Source organism: Gopherus flavomarginatus, chromosome 2 (genome assembly GCF_025201925.1).
Source record: "Gopherus flavomarginatus isolate rGopFla2 chromosome 2, rGopFla2.mat.asm, whole genome shotgun sequence".
Lineage (NCBI taxonomy): Eukaryota > Metazoa > Chordata > Testudines > Testudinidae > Gopherus > Gopherus flavomarginatus.
The window spans coordinates 42291483-42311709 of NC_066618.1; the positions used below are offsets into that span (position 1 = coordinate 42291483).

A 20227-nucleotide genomic window follows, 5' to 3' on the forward strand; every position below is an offset into this window, starting at 1 on the left:
TTGTTTCCTCTAATTTAGGGTTTGTTTGTTTTTTGTTTCCAACACGTGAGATGCATAATCTGTCCATTATCATAATTCACATTCTCTTTTGACTTTAAGAATAGATTTCTTGGTGCTTTTAGCGTTCAACTGTTGGAAAAAGTAATTACAATATGGAACAATAAAAGACTAATTGTTTTGTTGCAGTCAATATTATAGGTCCCATAAGGTTAACACAGCAACATTATGAAAAATGCCCCCTTCTTTCTGGCACCTGTGACTTGCTTTCAGGAGAATGACATCATGCTTTTCTCTTTCCTGTTCTCTCCTGTTGTTGATACAAAATGATTGAGAGGTAGGAGAATGACCCAAAACAAGGCAATACTTGGGGCCTAATTCTTATATATGATGTTACAGCTCTGCCAGTACACCGTAAAGGGGCCGTGGTGTAATGAGAATCGGGCCCTTAATGTTTTTTGGAAAAACAAACTGAAGGCAAGCAGAGTCTGCATTCTCTGCCAGCATATGTCACCAGCAGAGCAGCATCCTTAAAAAGCAAACGTGATCTAAATTATGTGAGACAAGGTCCAAAATTGTGCACTGAGCCCTGCAAACTGTATTAGGCACTAACTCACTCCCTCTGGTGATGATCGCTATACATAGGCCAAGGAAGTACAAAGTCTGAGATAATTTCTCCAGGCAGATGAGGGAGCAGGGTCTGAGAAAACGTGTCCAGTGTGGTCTGTCCAGTCCAAGATAAAGGAAGCCCAAGAGCCATTGCTGGTCTAGCTGGCTTATAGGTGTCTCTCTCTCTCTCTCTCTCTCTCTCTCTCTCTCTCTCTCTCTCTCTAGTGTTTTAAACCTGTGTAAATCTTGAGCCTAACACAGTGGATTGCGTGGGGAATGTGGCTGGGGATCCCGGGGGAGGAATTCAGGCACAAATGAGCCTTTGGAGGGGAGTGACTGCCCAAGTCTAGGTGCCAAGGAGCTGGGCAGAATGGCTGGAGCTGGCAGGAGATGCTTTTCACTACAATAGTTTGCATTCAGGGACTTAATAACTGGCAGAGAAAGCTGGAACAACTCCTCCTAGCCACCTCCTAGGCATCCTCCCTTGGCTCAGCCTCTGCCAAGCAAGGAAATTTGGAAACTTTCTGAATCAGCACATTCTGGCTGCTGTGACCACATCCCCCTTCCAGCCAGAATTGCCATCTCTGGAGTCTCTACTGCTAAACTGCTCCCCGCCCTCCTGCCCCCACTATCTGTGCCAGTGAAGCTGAATTAGCATAGATTGCAGGGAAAGCTGTGCTTCATGGCCGTTTGTAAAATCTTAACAATGTCTGTATTGCTCCCCGTAGGCTTGATCCAAAATCCATTGAGCTCAGTGGGAGTTATTCCACTGGGGTGTGGCTCAGATACAGTGTGGCAGACACTTGTGTGTATTGCAGCTTTCGGTAACTGCATCAGGAAATGTTTGTGCAAGTTCCAGTAGATCAGAAGAGCAGGGACAGACCAGACTAATTTAGTCTTTGTATTGTATGTTGTCTTTGTTTTAGGCTTTCCTGACAAGATAACAATGAAGCAACGCTACCGCCTCCTGGGAAACAGTCTCAATGTATGTGTAGTGGCTAAACTGATCTCACTTCTGACTGGATGATTTTGAACCCAAACTTGATGAGTACTGTCTGGCATAGGTCCTGCTAACTCGGAATATACTTTCCTTCTTTGAGAGACTTAGTAAAAGTTGTTGCAGCTTTACAAAAATCATCATTAACATTTTAAATATCCCTGCGAAGTATCTATCTGGAATAGATTTATTCTGCTGAACAACTGGTATATCTTGAGTGCCTTTGTGGAGGATCTGAACTGTTGCAGCAAACAGTTACACTGCTAAAATGGAAGTTATCAATACTTGTCCTATTTAAATTTTATTTATATCTTGTAAAATACGAACTGCAGTACTTGCCAATGAAAACAGGTAAAACCGTCACTTCATCTTAAAACAAGTCTGTCTAGAAACTGTCGTTTAAAATAAAACATATGTGACTGGCAGTTATTTTAATAAAGTTCAGATAATGTGTTCTACATGTAGAATATCTTTAGCTGTAAATATTAGCTTGTTCTATTCTTTAAAAAAAAGCTACTGTGAATATCTTCTGACAATTTATTGTAATTTTGAAAAGTTTTTACAACAAATGTAACTTTTGTAAAACTGATAAGTTCAGTATTTATATATAATATTTTTTTAAATAGACCAGATGCCAAAATCTAACATAAGTATCCATCTAATCTTTCTAGGTACTTATTACCCCAGCTCACAATCACGGCTGAGCCTGGTGTGAATTGTTTAATGATAACCTAAGAAAAATTACAACCCTGACACTGACCTCACTGATCATGTGGTATCTTTTCATAGAATCATAGAATATCAGGATTGGAAGGGATCTCAGGAAGTCATCTTGTCCAACCCTCTGTTCAAAGCAGGACCAATCCCCAACTAAATCATCCCAGCCAGGGCTTTGTCAAGCCTGACCTTAAAAACCTCTAAGGAAGGAGATTCCACCACCTCCCTAGGTAACCCGTTCTAGTGCTTCACAACACTGCTACTTAAAAAGTTTTTCCTAATATCCAACCTAAATCTCCCCCACTACAACTTGAGACCATTACTCCTTGTTCTGTCATCTGGTACCACTGAGAACAGTCTAGATCCATCCTCTTTGGAACCCCCTTTCAGGTAGTTGAAAGCAGCTATCAAATCCCCCCTCATTCTTCTCTTCTGCGATTAAACAATCCCAGTTCCCTCAGCCTCTCCTCATAAGTCATGTGCTCCAGCCCTCTAATAATTTTTGTTGCCTTCTGCTGGATTTTTTCCAATTTTTCCACATCCTCCTTGTAGTGTGGGACCCAAAACTGGACACAGTATTCCAGGTGAGGCCTCACCAATGTCGAATAGAGGGGAATGATCACGTCCCTCGATCTGCTGGCAGTGCCCCTACTTATACAGCCCAAAATGCTGTTAGCCTTCTTGGCAACAAGGGCACACTGTCAACTCATATCCAGCTTCTTGTCCACTGTAACCCCTAGCCAGGGCCGGTGCAATCACTAGGCAAACTAGGCGGCCACCTAGGGCGCCAAGATTTGAGGGCACCAAAAAGCAGTGCCCAAAATGTCTGGGATGTTCACCCGGCGCTGGCTAAATGTGTAACCTTCTTCACGCCACTTTGCAAGGGGGTGCTGTGGCTTTGATCAGCTCCGGCCGGCCGAGAAGTGATGTCATTCCTCCTCCAGCTGCTGTGGGTGCTGCGCTGCTCTGGCTCTGCCCCAGGGCCCCCACCTCTGCTCAGCCCTGCCCCAGCTCAGAACTACAACCGGGCCTGCACTCACCAGTGGCAGGAAATACAGAGACCCGGCGCCAGTCGCGCTGCCGGTGAGTGCTGGGGGGTGTTTCCCCCCTGCCCCCCAAGCCAGTCCTGCCCTTCTGCTCCCGCCCCTGCCCACAGAGGCCTGGGGCACCACCACTCCTCCGCAGGAGGGCTGCGTAGGGCCCCAGAATATCTAGGGATGGCCCTGGTACCCGCACCCTGCCTGCAGCTAGCCCCTGCTGCACTCCCTGCCCTGCCCGCAGCCAGCCCCATACCTCCTTGTCTCCAGCCAACTCTTGCCGCACCCCCCTGCCCGAAGCCAGCCAGCCCCACACTCCCCTGTCTCCAGCCTACCCCTGCCGCACCCCCCTGCCCGAAGCCAGCCTCACACCACCTGTCTCCAGCCAACCCCTGCCACACCTCCCTGCCCGAAGCCAGCTGGCCCCACAGCCCCTGTCTCCAGCCAAACTCTGCCACACCTCCCTGCCCAAAGCTAGCCAGCCCCACACTCTGTCAGGTTATTCATTTATTTTCATTAAATATGTAGACTAAATAATGAAATTAATAAATTTTCAAGCCAAATGTGTATTAATTCTAATGACCAATGCCACATTATGCCGTATTTATTTTTGAAAGTTTATAAGGTGGGGGTGCAAGGTGGAAGTTTCGCCTAGGACGCAAAATATCCTTGCACTGGCCCTGCCCCTAGGTTCTCTTCTGCAGTACCGCTGCCTAGCCTTTTCGGTCCTTCGTCTGTAGCAGTGCATGGGATTCTTCCGTTCTAAGTGCAGGACTCTGCACTTGTCCTTGTTGAACCTCATCAGGTTTCTTTTGGCCCAATCCTCTAATTTGTCTAGGTCTCTCTGTATTCTATACCTATTCCAGTGTATCTACCACTCCTCCCAGTTTAGTGTCTTCTGCAAACTTGCTGAGGGTGCAATCCGCGCCATGCTCCAGATCATTAATGAAGATATTGAATAAAACCAGCCCCAGGACTGACCACTAGGGCACTCCACTTGATACCAGCTGTCAACTAGACATGGAGCCATTGATCACTAGCTGTTGAGCCCGACAATCCAGCCAGCTTTCTGTCCATCTTATAGCCCATTCATCCAGCCCATACTTCTTTAACTTGCCGGCAAGAATACTGTGGGAGACCATATCAGAAGCTTTGCTTAAGTCAAGGAATATCATGTCCACTGCTTTCCCCTTATCTACAGAGCCAGTTATCTCATCATATTTCTCCCTCCTGCTTCTATCACACTGTGGCCTGAGTCCCCTGCAATGTATCCTCAGTCCAGAAATAGTTTGGAAAAATCCATGGCTGCGGGGTCCATGAAGTCGGCTGGACAGGGCAGTTTAGCTGCATGCAGTCCTCTGTCTTGACCTTCTCCCCTGTGGATGCATCCACCCCTGTGCCAACTGCATGGAAAAAGGGAAACGAAGGGAGAGGGAGCAGGGGCAGGGGACATGCCATTGCAGGTAGGGAATTTATTGTTTGCTTGGTTTCACTGTTTGCACTTGTTCATGCACTTTTTGTTTTGGAAAGATTCTGTCGTGACTGGTGCTTTGGCGTGGTAATGGCAGCAGGCCGGCTTGGCAATGAGTGAACGTTGTATTGTTTTAATACAAGCTATAAATAAAGCTTTTTATGTCATCAGGAAAGTTCATTGCTATCACTGCATCTCATCTTACAATCAGTATTTAAAATAATAAAGGTAAACACATGATGAAGACCCATTAGGCATTAGTAATCAAACTCTATTCCTCTTTGCACTTAGGTACAGCAATCCACATTTCATCACTTCCATATAATCATCCCCCGCTCCCCTATTGCATAAGTTGTCATGCAACATACTTGGTGAATATGACCGTCAAGCCCCCTTGTGATGGAGTGTTCATACCACACTTGCCCTGAAAGGGTTAATGCAGTCTGAGAAGGGGGCTAATTAACCTGAGGGGAATCAGTTGGCTAAGTAACCTACTGACTGAGTGAGGGAGGCCAGCTGAGAGCAACATGCTGGGTTGGTCTTACAAAAACAGGAACTTAGCAACAGAGGAGGCTGCTGGGAAGTAGGTTGTAGTCACTCCTACATATAGTCTGCAGTTGCTCCCTGGGAGGGGTGAGGCAGGCAAACCCACAGGGGTTTGGACGGGGGGGTGCCACATGGTAAGGAAAGGGCTCAGGGAAAGGCAGTGAAATCGAGCAAACACCTTGACTGCTGACTACATGGTGCCTGAGCCGGAGCTTGGAAGAGAGGGCAGGCCTGGGCTCTCCTGCCAGTCTTGAGGGAGTGGCACTATGTGGTAGCAAATACTCAGGATTGCCAAAGGAGGACTTTAGTACTCAGGAAGAGGAAAATGCAGATAGTAACCTGGTTGGAGAGTTGAGTCACAGAGGCAGCAGCAGCTCGAGGAGCAAGAGAGGGACTGCAGGTGGACAGAGAGGTGGCAGGACAGTGGGTAACTATGGGAAGGGATGTCAGCCTGGAAGCTAATCCCCAGAATGACCAGGAGGAGGCACCAGTCGAGCATCCATCTCATCCCCCCGACACTGAAGCTCCCCAATTGATTAGCCTCTTCTCTCCCACCAGCACAATCATAGAGGTACTATTCCCCCACTTCTTTTGGGCCATGCAAGTCCACAGTGAGAACACAAAGCACCTCAGAGTTTTGTTCTCCAGGTGCATCCACCCATGGTAGCTGCACTTGTTTGGCTGAGGGTACTAATTCAGTAGCCTCTTGCTGTCATAGGTCTATTCAGAAGGAAATATCTCACCTGTGGCTTCACAAAGATTGTGATGAGCACAGCAACCTACAGTCAGGCTGACAGCATTGATGACACTGGCATCCAGATGGGTCTGTAAAGCTCCCTAACAGGATTTCAATCTACCAAAAGCACATTCAACAACCATTCTCCATCTGAGTATAATTAAACCTTTTGCCAGAGCCTCTGACATCAGGGAATGGTTTCATTAGCCAAGACAAAAGGGAGTATACAGGGTCCCCTGAATAGTTGTGCTGAAAGTAATTCCATTTGTGACATTGTCATTTGGTGGGAATAGTGTCCCATCTGTCCATTAATGTCCATTAATGTAGACTCCCAATCAGAAAATCTGTAGCATTGTGAACTCTACCGTGCAGCCCAGGTCAACATTCATAAACCACCTCTGGTCTATGAGGGCCTGCATAATAATGGAATAGTACCCTTTGTAATTTAGGTACTTATGTATTCCTTGAGGAGGACAAACTATGGGCACAGAAGTCCCATCAGTGGCCCCGGCACAGTAAGGGAACTCCATTCTACAGTAGTTAACTCAGGAATATCTTTTATCTGCCACCTTGGGGTAAATACGTGCCTCAGAAATCTCTGCAACCACTTTACCCACAGTTGACTTTCCTACTGCAAACTGGTGGCCGTGGACCTGTAGAAGTCTAGGGTAGCCAACTTCCAGACAGCTACAGCAACCTGCTTCTGGACTGGCAAAGGTGCCTCATGCGTGTGTCTTTATGCTGGAGGGTCACAAAGCTGCTCATGAAGCTCCAGAGATGTAGCTTTCTTCATGCTTAAGTTCTGGACATACTGCTAGTCATCTCTAGTTTGCATGGCCATGTGATCCCCCCAGTCTGACGCCTGGATGCCAGAGACGGTTCCACCTGGGAGTACAATTCCTGAACTAGAGCTCCTGTTGGATAAATAAGGTGGGACTGGATTGTGCAGCCACCTGGCTGCTGTGGCAAGTAGGCTGGCAATGGCAGGCAGCAAAGAGTCAGCTCGCCACTGAAATAGACTCACCCAAGGACCAATGTAATGAGTTGGGGCAGGAACGGGATATGTGGAAGGCACAGGCTCTGACTGCTAGCGCCCAGCCGTCTTCCCTCTCTGTAGCTGCAGTACAGGTGGTGGCAGCAGAGGAGCGGGAGCGGGTGGAAGTAGAGAATGCCGCTCTGAGCTAGGCAGTTACCTGCCTGAAGGATCTGGTCCTGAAGGGGTCCGCCTGGGAGAACAGGGCCCAGGGGGCTTATTCAGCCCAGGTCACCACCGTTGGGGTGAGAATCCAGGAGGATGTGGAACCATATGATGATTGGGAAAGGGATGTCTGGTGTGATCCGGATCCCCCAGATCTGGACTCCGGGTGGCCAGACCCCAGACACCACGGACAACTCAAACGAACAGGGTCTGCCGTGGGGCGAGCACTCTGCTAATTTGTTTCTAAGCTGCTATCTTTCAGTCTCTAAACCGAAACATCAGGAGAGCTGGTACCAGCTGAAGAGTTACAGAAATACCATGGTTAATAGTGTTGCGACAAAGTCTGTGTTGCATGTTCTATGTTCCATGTTCTGTGTCTGTCTCTGGTGGGTGTCCTGTGCTAGCACTGGGTCCAGAAAGAGAGGGAATACTACACTAAACAGGGTAAATGCCTTTTCCTCTCTCTATTTCCTTCATCTCCAACCAAATTATCAATTACATCCACGTCAGTCCAAAAGACTTTAGCCCCCAATACATCAGGTTTATTTTTTGTTAGGTTCTCTAATAATCATTTTGTTGTTAAGTTTTGTTATTGATACTGGCGTGCCTACAAATCTAATTTGTTGTGTGTACTTAAGGGTTAGGATTGACTTTTATTGTCTAATGGCTATTGCAGCATCAAACTTGGGTCTCATTTTGTTTGTCAATATACCCAATTATTGTAACGGTGATGGTTTTACTGTATTCCCAGTTATTATTGTGATTGCATTTGTGTTTATATTATATCTGGTGTTAGTCAGTTGTAATGGTTTTAGTTTTATTTATCTGGTTATGACTGATGGTTTGTTTGCAACAGATCACCTGTGCCCTACAATGACAACTACTGTAATGATCATAGATCAAGGGGCAGAGCTTTGTAGGAGCAGCAGTGATCTGTATGCTCTGTATAAACCTGTATGCTCAAAAGGTCTGTTACACTTTCCCCCACAACTTTGTCTCTTTTCCCTCTTTGAATACCTGTGAAGTGGCTTTCCCTCACCCCTCCCTCCTGGAATGCTTGTGGGATGAATGGGCTGGTTGAACAGCTGGAAGATTAGAAGAGTTCCCAGACAGACAAGATGTCTGGGACTCTAATTAGGCAGCACTCAGACACCCATTGCATGGACACTGCATGGACACTGGCTGAGATGGAGTGTGACCAACCAGGCGCAGCCAAGTCATCTCTAGTCGCAGGCCATAAGGAGCAGATCCTTAAAAGGAGAAGGGACCATGCGCTCAGCAGTGCACTCACAAGCTTGTAGCTCCTGTGAAGGCCCTTCGCTCAGACTGCCTGGCCAGTGGTTCGCTGTGTTGCATTCCATTATGCCTCAGGAAGACTTACCTTCATCGCACCATCCATCACTGTACTGTGGGACACTTACCTTAAAGGATCCTGACATCTCCAGTGCTGTGCCTGTCCTGGGAGCGTGAGTATGTGAGTGTGAATGTGACCCCCGCCCCTCCCCTTTCTTTTGAGCTTAGCTATCAGTATAATAAACGTGCTGCTTTCTGCCAAACTCTAGTGGGTCATTAGTCCTCCCGAAGCTTACTAGCTGGCTCAATTTCGGTTAACAATAGCAACCCGCTTCTGGACCAGCAAAGGTGGCCTCATGCGTGTCTTTATGCTGGAGGGTTAGGGCAAGCTGCTCATAAAGCTCCAGAGATGTAGCTTTCTTTATGTTTAAGTTCTGGACATACTGCTGGTCATCCCTGGTCTGCATGACCATGTGATCGCACCAGTCTGTGCTTGTGGCCCTGCACCAGAAGCACCAGTCTGTGTAGGGAGTGGGAGCATCAACAGCTATACTGGTGTAATGATTTCATCAGCCAGCGTGAGTCTGCCATGCCTGGGTGTTGGTGGTGGTACTCCTCTTGCTCCATCATATACTCTGTCAGTTGCCTGTGGTAGTCCAGAAAAGGCTGCTGAAATGTCCAATACCCCATGGAAGCTCTGCCCATTTCTTGACCCAAGATTGAAAGCGCAAGCAAGAGAAATCCTTGAAAAGGGGCCTTCACCATGTTGCTTGGCAGGCTGTGTGGGCTGGCTGTTCAAACTTCCTGTCGTGCAAAGTGGGCAGTAAAGTTTTCTCACAGTGCACCACAGTCAAAGGGTGGTGGGTGCTAGGGCATCCGAGATGTATTTAGTTTGATTCAGGTCTGCATGCTGTTGTGATGTGGATGACAGAGCTCCAGGTTTGGGTCTCGGTTAGAAAATTCTTAATGTAGGGTTAACCATCAGTGCCCCAGGTTCTCCAACATGGGTCAGCTGCCTCGAGTCTCACTAACCTTGGGCTTACATTGCAGTGTAGACATACTATCTGACGGCAGGGGCAGGACATTCTTGTGAAAAGCTGTGGGCTGCTGAGCTCTCCTCTTAGGTGAGGATGAAACCTAGATCCATTTCTTTACTTGGTCTCTTGCACTAATAGAGTAGCATAGGAGTCACCAAACTTACTCCGAGCCACCTACAACAATCTTCAGAAGTTCAAGAGCCTGGCACACCTGCCAGGAGCCGAAGGAGAGCTTCAACCTTGCTTCTGCTGAATCCCCGAGCCCTGACAGGTGTGTCCTGCAGGGCTGCAGCCCCAAGATGCCCTTCCCCACAGGGCAGAAGCCCCAAGACCCACTCCCTGCTGGGCAGAAGTGTCTACCACACCACCAAGGCAGAGATCCCAAGCTGCCCCCTAGTCTGGTAGGTGGAGAATGAGGGGCGTGGAATGTGTGTGGGAGGAGGGGGGGCTCCACGAGCCACACTTTAATGGTAAACGAGCTGCATGTGGCTTGCGAGACACAGTTTGGCCACCCCTGGAGTGGCAGAAGGACCCTACAACATTCTCCTGGATAATCTACTATAAACCAAGGATAGGGCAAGGAGTTTAAGTCCTATTTTGAACAGAATTTGTTTTGACCCATAGTTTTATCATCAGCCCTACATACTGTGTAGATGGAGTGTGTTAGAAACGTATCTGACAACAAGATCAGTAACTGCCCTGTAATTGTACAGTGAAGACAAAGTTAATAAGCAATAGGTTTTTACTGCTAGTGGACTTAAAGTAAAGAGAATCTTTGTTCCTCTTTGGAGCGATCTCCATGAGTACAAGCAAATATAGATGTATTTATGATTTATTTTTTAAAATGGTGTAATTTAATAATGGCTTATGGCAAGCTGCTAAAGTGACCATTCATGCTGCAAAGTTTAGGCACCATGAGTCTGATAATTAGGAATAAATGGTGCTATCTTATCTATGAGGGCTATAAGTGTGGATCAGGTGGAGAATGTAAAGCTCAAAAGCAACATGCAGTTAAAGTGAAATTTGAGAAAGCAATTCAGAAAGAGAATTTGTTATTGCAGAGTTTTAAAAAAAATTGTTTTAATGTCTCAGATCAACTGTGCATACACAGCAGCTATTCATACATTTGTACACATAATGAAACTCTATTTTAAGTTATCTTAATGCCATGTTACATGGCCACACAATCTGTGCTTAGTAGAAGTCATCTTTAAAATGCAGTTTTACTCTGAAAAGTGATTATGTAAAAATGGTGGCTCTTTACCCAACAGATCTGTTCTTTTACCACATATTACTTTGACCTCACAGATTTCAGTGTCAAGAACACATTTTTACTGTTTTTCTCCTGTTAGACATGCAGAATCAATGCAACTAGATTGAGTGAACTGGATTTCCTGTTCCATTTAGTGCATTATTATTGAGCTGCAGCTGTATAATCCCATGGATGGCAGTGCTAATTCCCCCTTTTTTTTTTTCCAGCATCCCCAGTAATAAACGGTGTATAGGCCAGATTAGGCCCACATCTTCTCCACTAATTTGCAGCCCTGTTATCTCTACATGACGTCCTCTGATACCTATACAATTCCATTGCCTCCCAAGGGATGGTATAAGGGTAAGTAATTAGAACTTGGAAGACAACTTTTATGGATGATGCACAAGAAGAATAGATTCCAGTTCTCACTGTCTCAGCATTTTTGCTCTGCAGTGAAAAAAAGAATAAAACACAGTCTGTGGTGCTGGAACAATTTTTATAATGGGAGCCATTGAACCAAAACCTGTATATAATGGAAACCACTTCAACCCAGGGGGTGCTGCAGAACCCCCTCCCCAGTTCTAGCACCTATGAACGCAGTTCACGTTACTTTACTTAAGTCAGAAGATATGACTGAATATACACAGGGAGCAGATAAAGAGGAAGGTGGTGTAATCTTTACTGAGTCACTTTTCAGTGTAGAACCATACTTGAAAAACTTGCCAATTGTCTTAATTAATATCTTAGTTATCTAAACACATTTTATGTAATTTGTAGTAGTCAAGAAATTTTCTATACTCATTATAAAGAAAATTCGGTAATACTGCAGATAAACTATTTATCTAGCACATATGTAAAAGTGACTAATGAATGTAACCATTGTCTTCTAAAGAGAATTTTGAATCCTGATGCAGACTTTTCCAAAACTTGGCAATATTTGGATCTGGGGTTGGTTCAGGATCATATCAAGTCCTGTAGTTTCAGTTACAGCAACAAATGACTAAAACAAATAAACACATCATAAATTGTTACAATATCTCAGTAGTGAGCTATTCATCCCATATTCATCCTCTGATTTCTCTACAGCTCACAATATTGTTAGATGTGCAAACTGCTGTTAACTATTTGGGTAAATTGGCCAACTTTATAAATATTAGATTCCCTTCCATTTCCTTTCTTAATTTGTTTAAAGTCAAAACCCATTACAAGTCTAATATATCTTGCTTCACGGATACTTGGAACCACTTATGGGTTTTGTGCACCGTCTTGAAAGAATATGCTTAAATCAATAGAGATTCCATTTTTTGCATTTGTGAAGGTGCATCCAGCACTACTGGGCAGTCTCAGACAAACCGTCTCTCAAGTAAAACCGCACAGGAAAGGAATCTAGGGAAAATAATAGTGGAGTACAAACAGGTAGGAATAAAGCTTAAATTGAGCTGCAGTTTGTGCACCAAATTCAGCCATCATTTCCGTCCTTGCAAACATGGATTTAGCAGTGTTAACATTTTCACTTTTAAAAAAAAAAGGGGCGAGGGGACAAACTGTGTTTCCCTAGTTAATATCTAGTTTGAATAGGTAACTGATATATCCAGAGTACATGAGTAACTAAATAATGAATTGTGAAACTTTAGCAGTCTAAAATACTTGAATTCTTTTGATAAATATTATATATACCCCTGTTTATTTGATTGTCATGGGGAAGAGTCTGTCATGGTGTAATGGACTTATTTGCATGTCTCAGGAAAAGAAATACAGAGACTTCAGATAGCCGGCCATCTATCAACACTTATGAGACAGTGCCTGGACTGTTCTCTTTGGTAGTCTACCTCCGCCCCCGGCATGCCCACCAGATGAATTTGGCAAAGAGTGGGAGGAGGGGGCAGTATATGGACACCGAGAACCTGCCTGGTTTAAACAAGACTGTCCCTGAAGCTGAAGGGTGGCAGCCACACAGAGATTAGAGAGGTATTGATTGTCTCTCCACCCCACCCCAGACTGAGGATTGGGGTATCTGCTAAGTCTTGGGTAAGATGCATGTAGGTCTTCTGTTGTTTTAACCCCTTTCTCTGTTATGTCCCTGTGGATTAATAAATACTTTGTTGGAAGAAGCTGTTCTGATTCTTTGTATTACCTCGCAGTCATAGCTCCAAAGGGAATCCAGGCAGGTAGCAGCAGAGCCTGCTGAGTGATGGCAGTTGAGGTGCTGTAGTAGCCTGGAGACTCAGTATAAAACAGGTGTCAGTGGCAGGGTTCCACCCTGAGAGAAGTGAAAGCACAAGGCCTCACTTGGAAGGGTGCCCACAGAGACTGAGTGAGGGGTCAAAGGGACAGCTAACCTTGAACCATAACAATTATCTTAATGAAATATGTAAATAACAGAAATAATAGGAATGAGCATACTATTCACTGCATCTCGAGCATTGACTCATCTTTCTCCAGTAATACATCAATAACTCCTTGTAATGCACACACAATGAGTAGAAGAAAGTGTGACGGGTTGGATCACAGAACCCCCCTTGGGAGCTGCTACCCGATATGCCAAGACTACCTCTGCTCCTGTTTTCCCTGCCAGCTTGGGGACTCCAGCACTCTGTCTTGCTGAGCCAGATGCGCCCGTCTGCTCCAACAAAGATCCAGGGTCTGACTTACTTGTCCCAAAGCTGCAGGCTTCACTGAAAGCAGCTAACAGAAATGTTCCTGTCTTTAACACTCAGATGCCCAACTCCCAATGGGGTCTAAACCCAAATAAATCCATTTTACCTTGTATAAAGCTTAGGCAGGGTAAACTCATAAATTGTTCGCCCTTTATAACACTGACAGAGAAATATGCACAGTTGTTTGCTCCCCCAGATATTAATACATACTCTGAGTTAATAAGTAAAAAGTTATTTTATTAAATACAGAAAGTAGGATTTAAGTGGTTCCAAGTAGTAACAGACAGAACAAAGTAAGTCACCAAGCAAAATAAAATAAAACACGCAAATCTATCTCTAATCAAACAATACAGATAAGATCCTCACTAGTTTCAGAATGCTCCCTTTTACAGACTAATCTCCTTTTAGCCTGGGTCCAGCAATCATTCACACCCCTTGCACACTGTCCTTTGTTCCAGTTTCTTTTCAAGTATCATGGGGGGTAGAGAGGCTTTCTCTTTAGCCAGCTGAAGATAAAATGGAGGGTTCTCCTAGGGATTTAAATAGACTTTCTCTTGTGGGTGGAGACCCCCTCCTCACTCCTATGCAAAGTCCAGCTTTAAGATGGAATTTAGGAGTCACCTGGGCAAGTCACACGTCCATGCACGACTCACAGGTTTTACAGGTAGCAGCCATTGTTTACATGCTACCTTGAATACCTTGAACTTCCTTAAGTAGACTTCTTATGTGGATTGGAGCATTCCAAAATCCATTGTCCTTTAAGTGTTTCTTGATTAGGTATTTAATTTCAACATTCCTTTCTCCAGGAACTGACCAAATGCTCTATTAAGGTTATTTAGAAATCAAGTCAGTACACAGTCAACATTCATAACTTCGAATACAAAAATGATACATGCATACAAATAGGATTAATACATCCCTAATGTTTTCCCACACTTAGGACCTGATCCATTTTTAAACAGAAAAATGCACCTTCTATCACATTCTTGATAGAAGGCCTGTTCACCAAAAATAAAATGAAAATATTTTCTTTGTTTCATATTTTGGTCTATGCGTGGAATTGATGCAATTGCAAGATATTCTTAACCTAAGATACAGTATGGAGTTTGGAAGGAAAACACAAGAATGATTAGTGCATAAGAATCTCAAAAAACTGAGTGTGCTCATTATATTTGAGTATTTCAAGTATTTGTACTGTATACATTTTTAAAATATATTAAGTTCTATTTAATTAATAATAAACTTCAGTAAAGAAATATGAATATACCTATAGTAAAACATGTGGGGCATTTAAGCTATGTGCTTATCGTGCTTACACACTTCAGCATACACTACTATTTATTAGTTGTGATAGCACCTAGGAGTCTGAGACATGTGTTAGTCATTTTACAAACACATAATACAAAGATGGTCTCTGTCCCAAAGATCTTACAGTCTACTGATCAGACTGAATCATTTCAATAAACAAGCTGGGAAATTAAGAGATAGGAGGATGGATCCATTAGGAACTTCAGGGGTGTTATCCCAGAAGACTGAATATGAAAAATGGAAGTTTGTAAGACCAACTGAGGCCCATGAGAAAATAATGCCAATGTGTTAGAAATAGGGATTAACTACAGCAGGGCAGGTGTGGGAAGGCCTGTGTGACTGTGTGACTAAAAAGAAGACAAAATATAAACCTGATTTGAAGAAAGGAATTAAAGAGGAAGTGGAAATAGGAATCAACCACAGAGATTCATAAAGGGTAGTTAGAGGAGTGGAGCCAGCCAGCCACCCTGCAGGCCACAGGGGAATCCCTTCCAAAGAGACATCTAAAGGTAAGGAAGGAGACGGTCATGGGTCTCTTCTGGGTGACAGATGGGCAGAGGAACCATTAGAAGGCAAAACTCACCTGTTCCACAAACAAAAAAAAAATCCATATTTTGCATAGGGTTCATTACAGGTTTGCTGGTAATTCTTGGGTTCCAGACTAATTTCTGAGTCATGTGTTCTCAATCTTCGGGTCATGACCACCCTCCCTTTCTTTATGGCTATATCAGGAGAAGGGTCTGTAAATCTTTCTTTTGTAACATGAGGCCACATTATGAAAAACCTGGGAGCAACAGGTCTAGGTATTTCAGGGGGTGTATAAACCACTGAAAGGCATGATTTGTATAATTCTATCATATTAATAGTAATACGGCTCCATATGACCTTGGTATGGCCATTTTTTGAATATTGGAATATAGTTTCAGCACTATGTTATAAAAAGGAGATTGTTAGAGAGAATCCAAGGCACAGAAGATAAAAGGATTAGAAGGCATGACCCTTGTTGAGAGGCTAAAGGAAATGAATACCTACTACTTGGAGAAAAGTCAACAGAGTGGAGCTGTAACTGTTTGCAAATATTTGGGAAGCAACATCAAGGAGACTAAGGAATTTTTCCCCAGATGTTAATCTGCAAAATAACAAATAATGGCTTGAAATAAGGAAAAATATAGGTGAAATACTAGGGGTATATATATCTTTTCATTAAAAATTAACTGAATGTAGTGTTGGGGAAAGGCCCCAGACTGACAGGTTTGTGAAGAGAAATCCTCCATTTACTCACCAGGCCACTGAATGAGTACAGCAGTGCTACTCACTCACCTTCCATGCTTCCATTCTGACTTAGATGGGTTGTCTTTCAAGATGACTGGATAATTCAATCTTAATGTAGATTGAATCCTTGAATCTTTCTGAGTCCAAACAAGTGCTGGTTATGATGGCAGGTTTGTGCTGCGAGCGTATCAATAAGTAGATGGAGCCCACCATTTCATTTCATGTAAGCCACTAGTAGAATCATAAGATGGTGGTAACTTTCAGAATTTCAACAGAATCCTAGAGACAAAATGTTCCATGTCCTATTGCCAAGTCCTGGAACAATCTTCTCTTTAGAAATATTTTCTCAGCTATGATGTCAATGAGGTAATGGAATGATCTGCTAATTTGTCTCTATTTATAATGAACAGGCCCTATTCTTTAGCCAGAGATTTGCTATTTTTCCACTCGGTCCCTCCAAAAAGTATCCCCTTGTCCAATGTAATTCAATAAAATTAAGAGGTGTGGGACCTATTTTTCCTTTCCCAAATGTCCCTGTTTGTCATTTTCCAAATTTGGCAGGCAAGAGGCACATTCACTAGAGGTACTTGAGGACTCTAGATAAAATCTTGAAGGTCTAATGAAGAGGAAAATCCTACTCTATGCAGAGGTTTGGACTAGATGACCAGGAGGCCCTTTCCAGTATGTCGTCACTATATAGTCAAATTCACTCTTCCTTCTGTCCAGCCGCCTTCTAAGTCATGGGACGTATGCATGAGAGGGTGAGAAAGAAAAGGGAGCTCACTTCTCCCTCTTTGGACAAGCAACACCTGCCCTCACCTTCTCTGCCATCCTGTGGATTTCAGTATGTTAGTGAGAGAGGGCAGGTTCAATGACTTGTATTCTTAAACCAGCATAAATAGATGATGTTCATCCAGTATTCTAAAGGAATGAGCGGAGGACAGCTAGGATTTTGTGGAGCTACACAGAAGGTCTGGACTGTAAGTAGTGTGTCCGCATGTGACAGACCTGGTGAAGGAAAGCCCTTGCAGCACACATTCATTCAACCAGCCTGCTCTCAATTTCACTGGCTCAGATGACCAGTACCTCTCAGTCTACAGGGGCTAAAACACCAGGGACAAAACATCTTTGTTAGTAGAAGTGAGACAGACACCAGGACAGGTACTCAGGGTGGTTGCAACGATGTTTCGTGCCCTTGGTGAAATTTCCACCTTGCGCCCCCCTGAGCCCTGTGGCAGCTCTCCGCCCCTCCTCTGCCCTAAGGTACCCCTCATGGCAGTTCCCCACTCCCTCACCCTGAAGGTCCCCCCCTGCAGCAGCTCCCCCCCTCCACCATGTGGCACCCCGCCCCCCTGCGGCAGCTCCCTCCGCCCCAGGGAGCCGTGCAGCAGCTCCCTGCCCCAGCTCAACTCTGCTCCACCTCCTCCCCGAGCACGCCGTCGCCGCTCCACTTCTCCAGCCTCCCAGGCTTGCGGCGCCAACCAGCTGTTTGGTGCCACAAGCCTGGGAGGGAGAGAATCAGAGTGGGGCGGCATGCTCAGGGAGGAGGCAGAGCAGAGGTGAGCTGGGGCGGGGAGCTCCCCTGCGTGTCACCCCCACCCGACTTGCTGCAGGCAGCCCTCCCCGCACTCCCCTGCCCCAGCTCCCTCTGCCTAAATGCTGACAATGACTTGGGGGACTGAAGATCCAGCCTCCGCAGTCGCCACCAAAGGACCCAAAATGCTGCCCACCAAATGCTAGTGCACCAGGTGACCACCTAGGTTGCCTAATGGGTTGCACCAGCCCTGCAGGTACTCCCCTAGTTTCAGAGACACATGATAACTCTTCCTGCCCTGTTGTCTCCCAAAGAGCTGTGCAGGGCTAACTGAATGAAGAATTTGGCCTGCAGAATTTTTATTGCTGGTGAATACACAGAGGCAGCAGGATCCCATTTTCACTCTTCTATTCCAGGATGTGGTTTCAGAGCCAAAAGGAAGCAAAAAAATTTTAAAAATATTAATGAGGGCAGATCTTCAGCTGATGTTAGCTGTCATAACTCCTTTGAGGTGAATGACAATTGACACCAGCTGGGACACCACCCCTGGCATTTATACTTGTAAACCAGGCTCATTTGTTCTGCAAAAGACAATGACCATGGTGTCTCCTCACACCATTTTTTACAGAGTCACTTCTGTGAGTAGGACCTCCCTTTGAATTCTGTAGTTGATTTTGATGCAGTATCTTTCTTGGTTAAAACTACAGACGTACGCCAACTGTTTTTAGATTTGTTATAGTTTGTACCCTATGGATTTTATACTATGGGTTTTTAAAAACCATTTTTTAATGTTTGTAGGCACATAAGCAAAATTAATAGTTACACATTCAACCACAAGAAAAGATGGGGGGGAAAAACCATAGAAAATCTTGTTGAAAAGTGTTAGGCACTATATAAATCATTCTAAGGATCTGGTTCTCTAATGTTGCATCATAAATGTTAGTTGGCTGAGCAAAGTGAAGTGCTACACCTAACGTAGCAGCATTTACCTATCTGTCTGTAATGCAATGACATTAGAACACCACATATGATCAGTTCCAAAATTTCAAGGAATGTTCCAGTCATCAGTGAGCAGAACCCTTTTGCTTTTGGTGAAAACTGGAAAATTAGAAGGGAGAAAATGGAGAGCAGAGGGAGCCCCTTGTATCTGATTCTGCAGACAGACAGAAAAGAAATAAGAATTGTGCGGAGAAGGGACTCACACAGAGACCTTGGCATGGGGGTGGGGGATGGGGGGAAATGGGAGTGCCTACAGAACCCCTGGCAGCTGGGGGAAAGGCTTATAGGAGGAACAGAGGACAATGAGGGGCATACATGTCCCCTTGATGGAGGGAAAATGGAGGAAAATAATATAGGGAAAGGGGCAAGGGAACCCAAAGTTCTTGGTGTGTCAGAGAGAGGAGGGGAGGAACACACAGAGCTTCTGGCATCAGGGTGAGAATGTGGGATCCTGACTGGGGGAAGAGGGAGGAATGAGGGACTCACAGATTCCCTGGCATGAAGGGAAGGGTTGCTGGGAATCTCTGAAGCAGAGGGGACCAGAAAGGTGGCTAGGGAGCTGGTGAGGGTAGGGAGGAGAGAGATTGGAAGAAAGCAAGGAACCTCTGGTATGTGCAAAGACAGCAAGTGCAATCTTCTAGTTAGTATCTGTTCATTCAGTCACATGTCAATTTAAAACAGCCTTATTTGGTTAAAAGATATATTTTGTTGTTGATGTTCAGTTTGATTCTGTGTATTGCTATCAGGTCACTCCTGTCATTTGTCCAATTAATTATTTTAAGAAGGGCTGGAAACCTCTCCTTTTATGCAAATAGTCATTTGGTGACCAATATGACTTTTACATTCCGTAAAGACAATCATCTAGGATTTTTATTGATGCCCAGAATCCTGAAACTTGCAGTGAAACATGCAGTAGTGCTGTGGTGTTTCTTTTGCCTCATCAGCTACATATTTAAGTAGACTTCAGTAGTGCTTCATTGTTGCAAAGGTCAAAGAGATAATGATTAAATCAAGGGAGATTGTTTTTATCACTTGAGTTTTTCTTTTTTTAAAAAAGAAAAGAAAAGGAAAATGTCAAAGTTTTTTAAAAAGGGAAAAAGTCCATTTCATTTTTAGGTCATTTATATAGTTTCAATACTTAAGTATATTAATTCAGTTATGGCTCACCCACTCTGGGGCAAATAAGCAGAATGAGCACTACTAGGAGTGCACTGAGGATCTTGCAAGAGCAAAGTGCACCTGTTAAGCTCTCAAAACTAACATTCTGCACTGGAGGTTTCAGTCTAACTTGCCACACATCCCAGGAAGGTTGGTAACAAGCAATGCTTCGGTCAGCTTCTGTCCCTTGGCTTCTGGCTGCCTTCTTAATACTTTCTGGATTAAGCTGTGAATCCAAATATTATGAAAAAAAGAGGCAGAAAAGGAGCATTTCTGATGAACAGTAAGTACCATCGTTGGTGTCACTTACAAATAGATCTGTTCACATGGTGGGGTTTTAAATACCAGGAATGGGAATAGAAAGGCTCAAATAAATTTCTTTGCAAAATTTTTGGCAGATAAGTAGCTA

General features: G+C 44.5%; 1 protein-coding gene across 10 annotated transcripts in view; it reads left to right on the top strand.

Moving 5' to 3' along the window:
* The window catches only part of LOC127044584 (tRNA (cytosine(38)-C(5))-methyltransferase-like), a 513024-nt gene that overhangs the window by 407351 nt on the left and 85446 nt on the right, over nt 1-20227 (top strand). For 3 of the 10 annotated variants that reach the window (XM_050939662.1, XM_050939658.1, XM_050939655.1), the window contains one exon: nt 1533-1591. The exons of 3 other annotated variants lie outside the window; for them this stretch is intronic. In XM_050939662.1, coding sequence (XP_050795619.1) covers nt 1533-1591 — 59 coding nt within the window. Of the gene's footprint in view, nt 1-642; nt 801-1532; nt 1592-2274; nt 5004-11117; nt 11251-12634; nt 12989-20227 lie in introns of those variants that run through there. 4 more of the 10 variants (XM_050939657.1, XM_050939654.1, XM_050939660.1 and 1 more) reach the window with 4 other exon arrangements.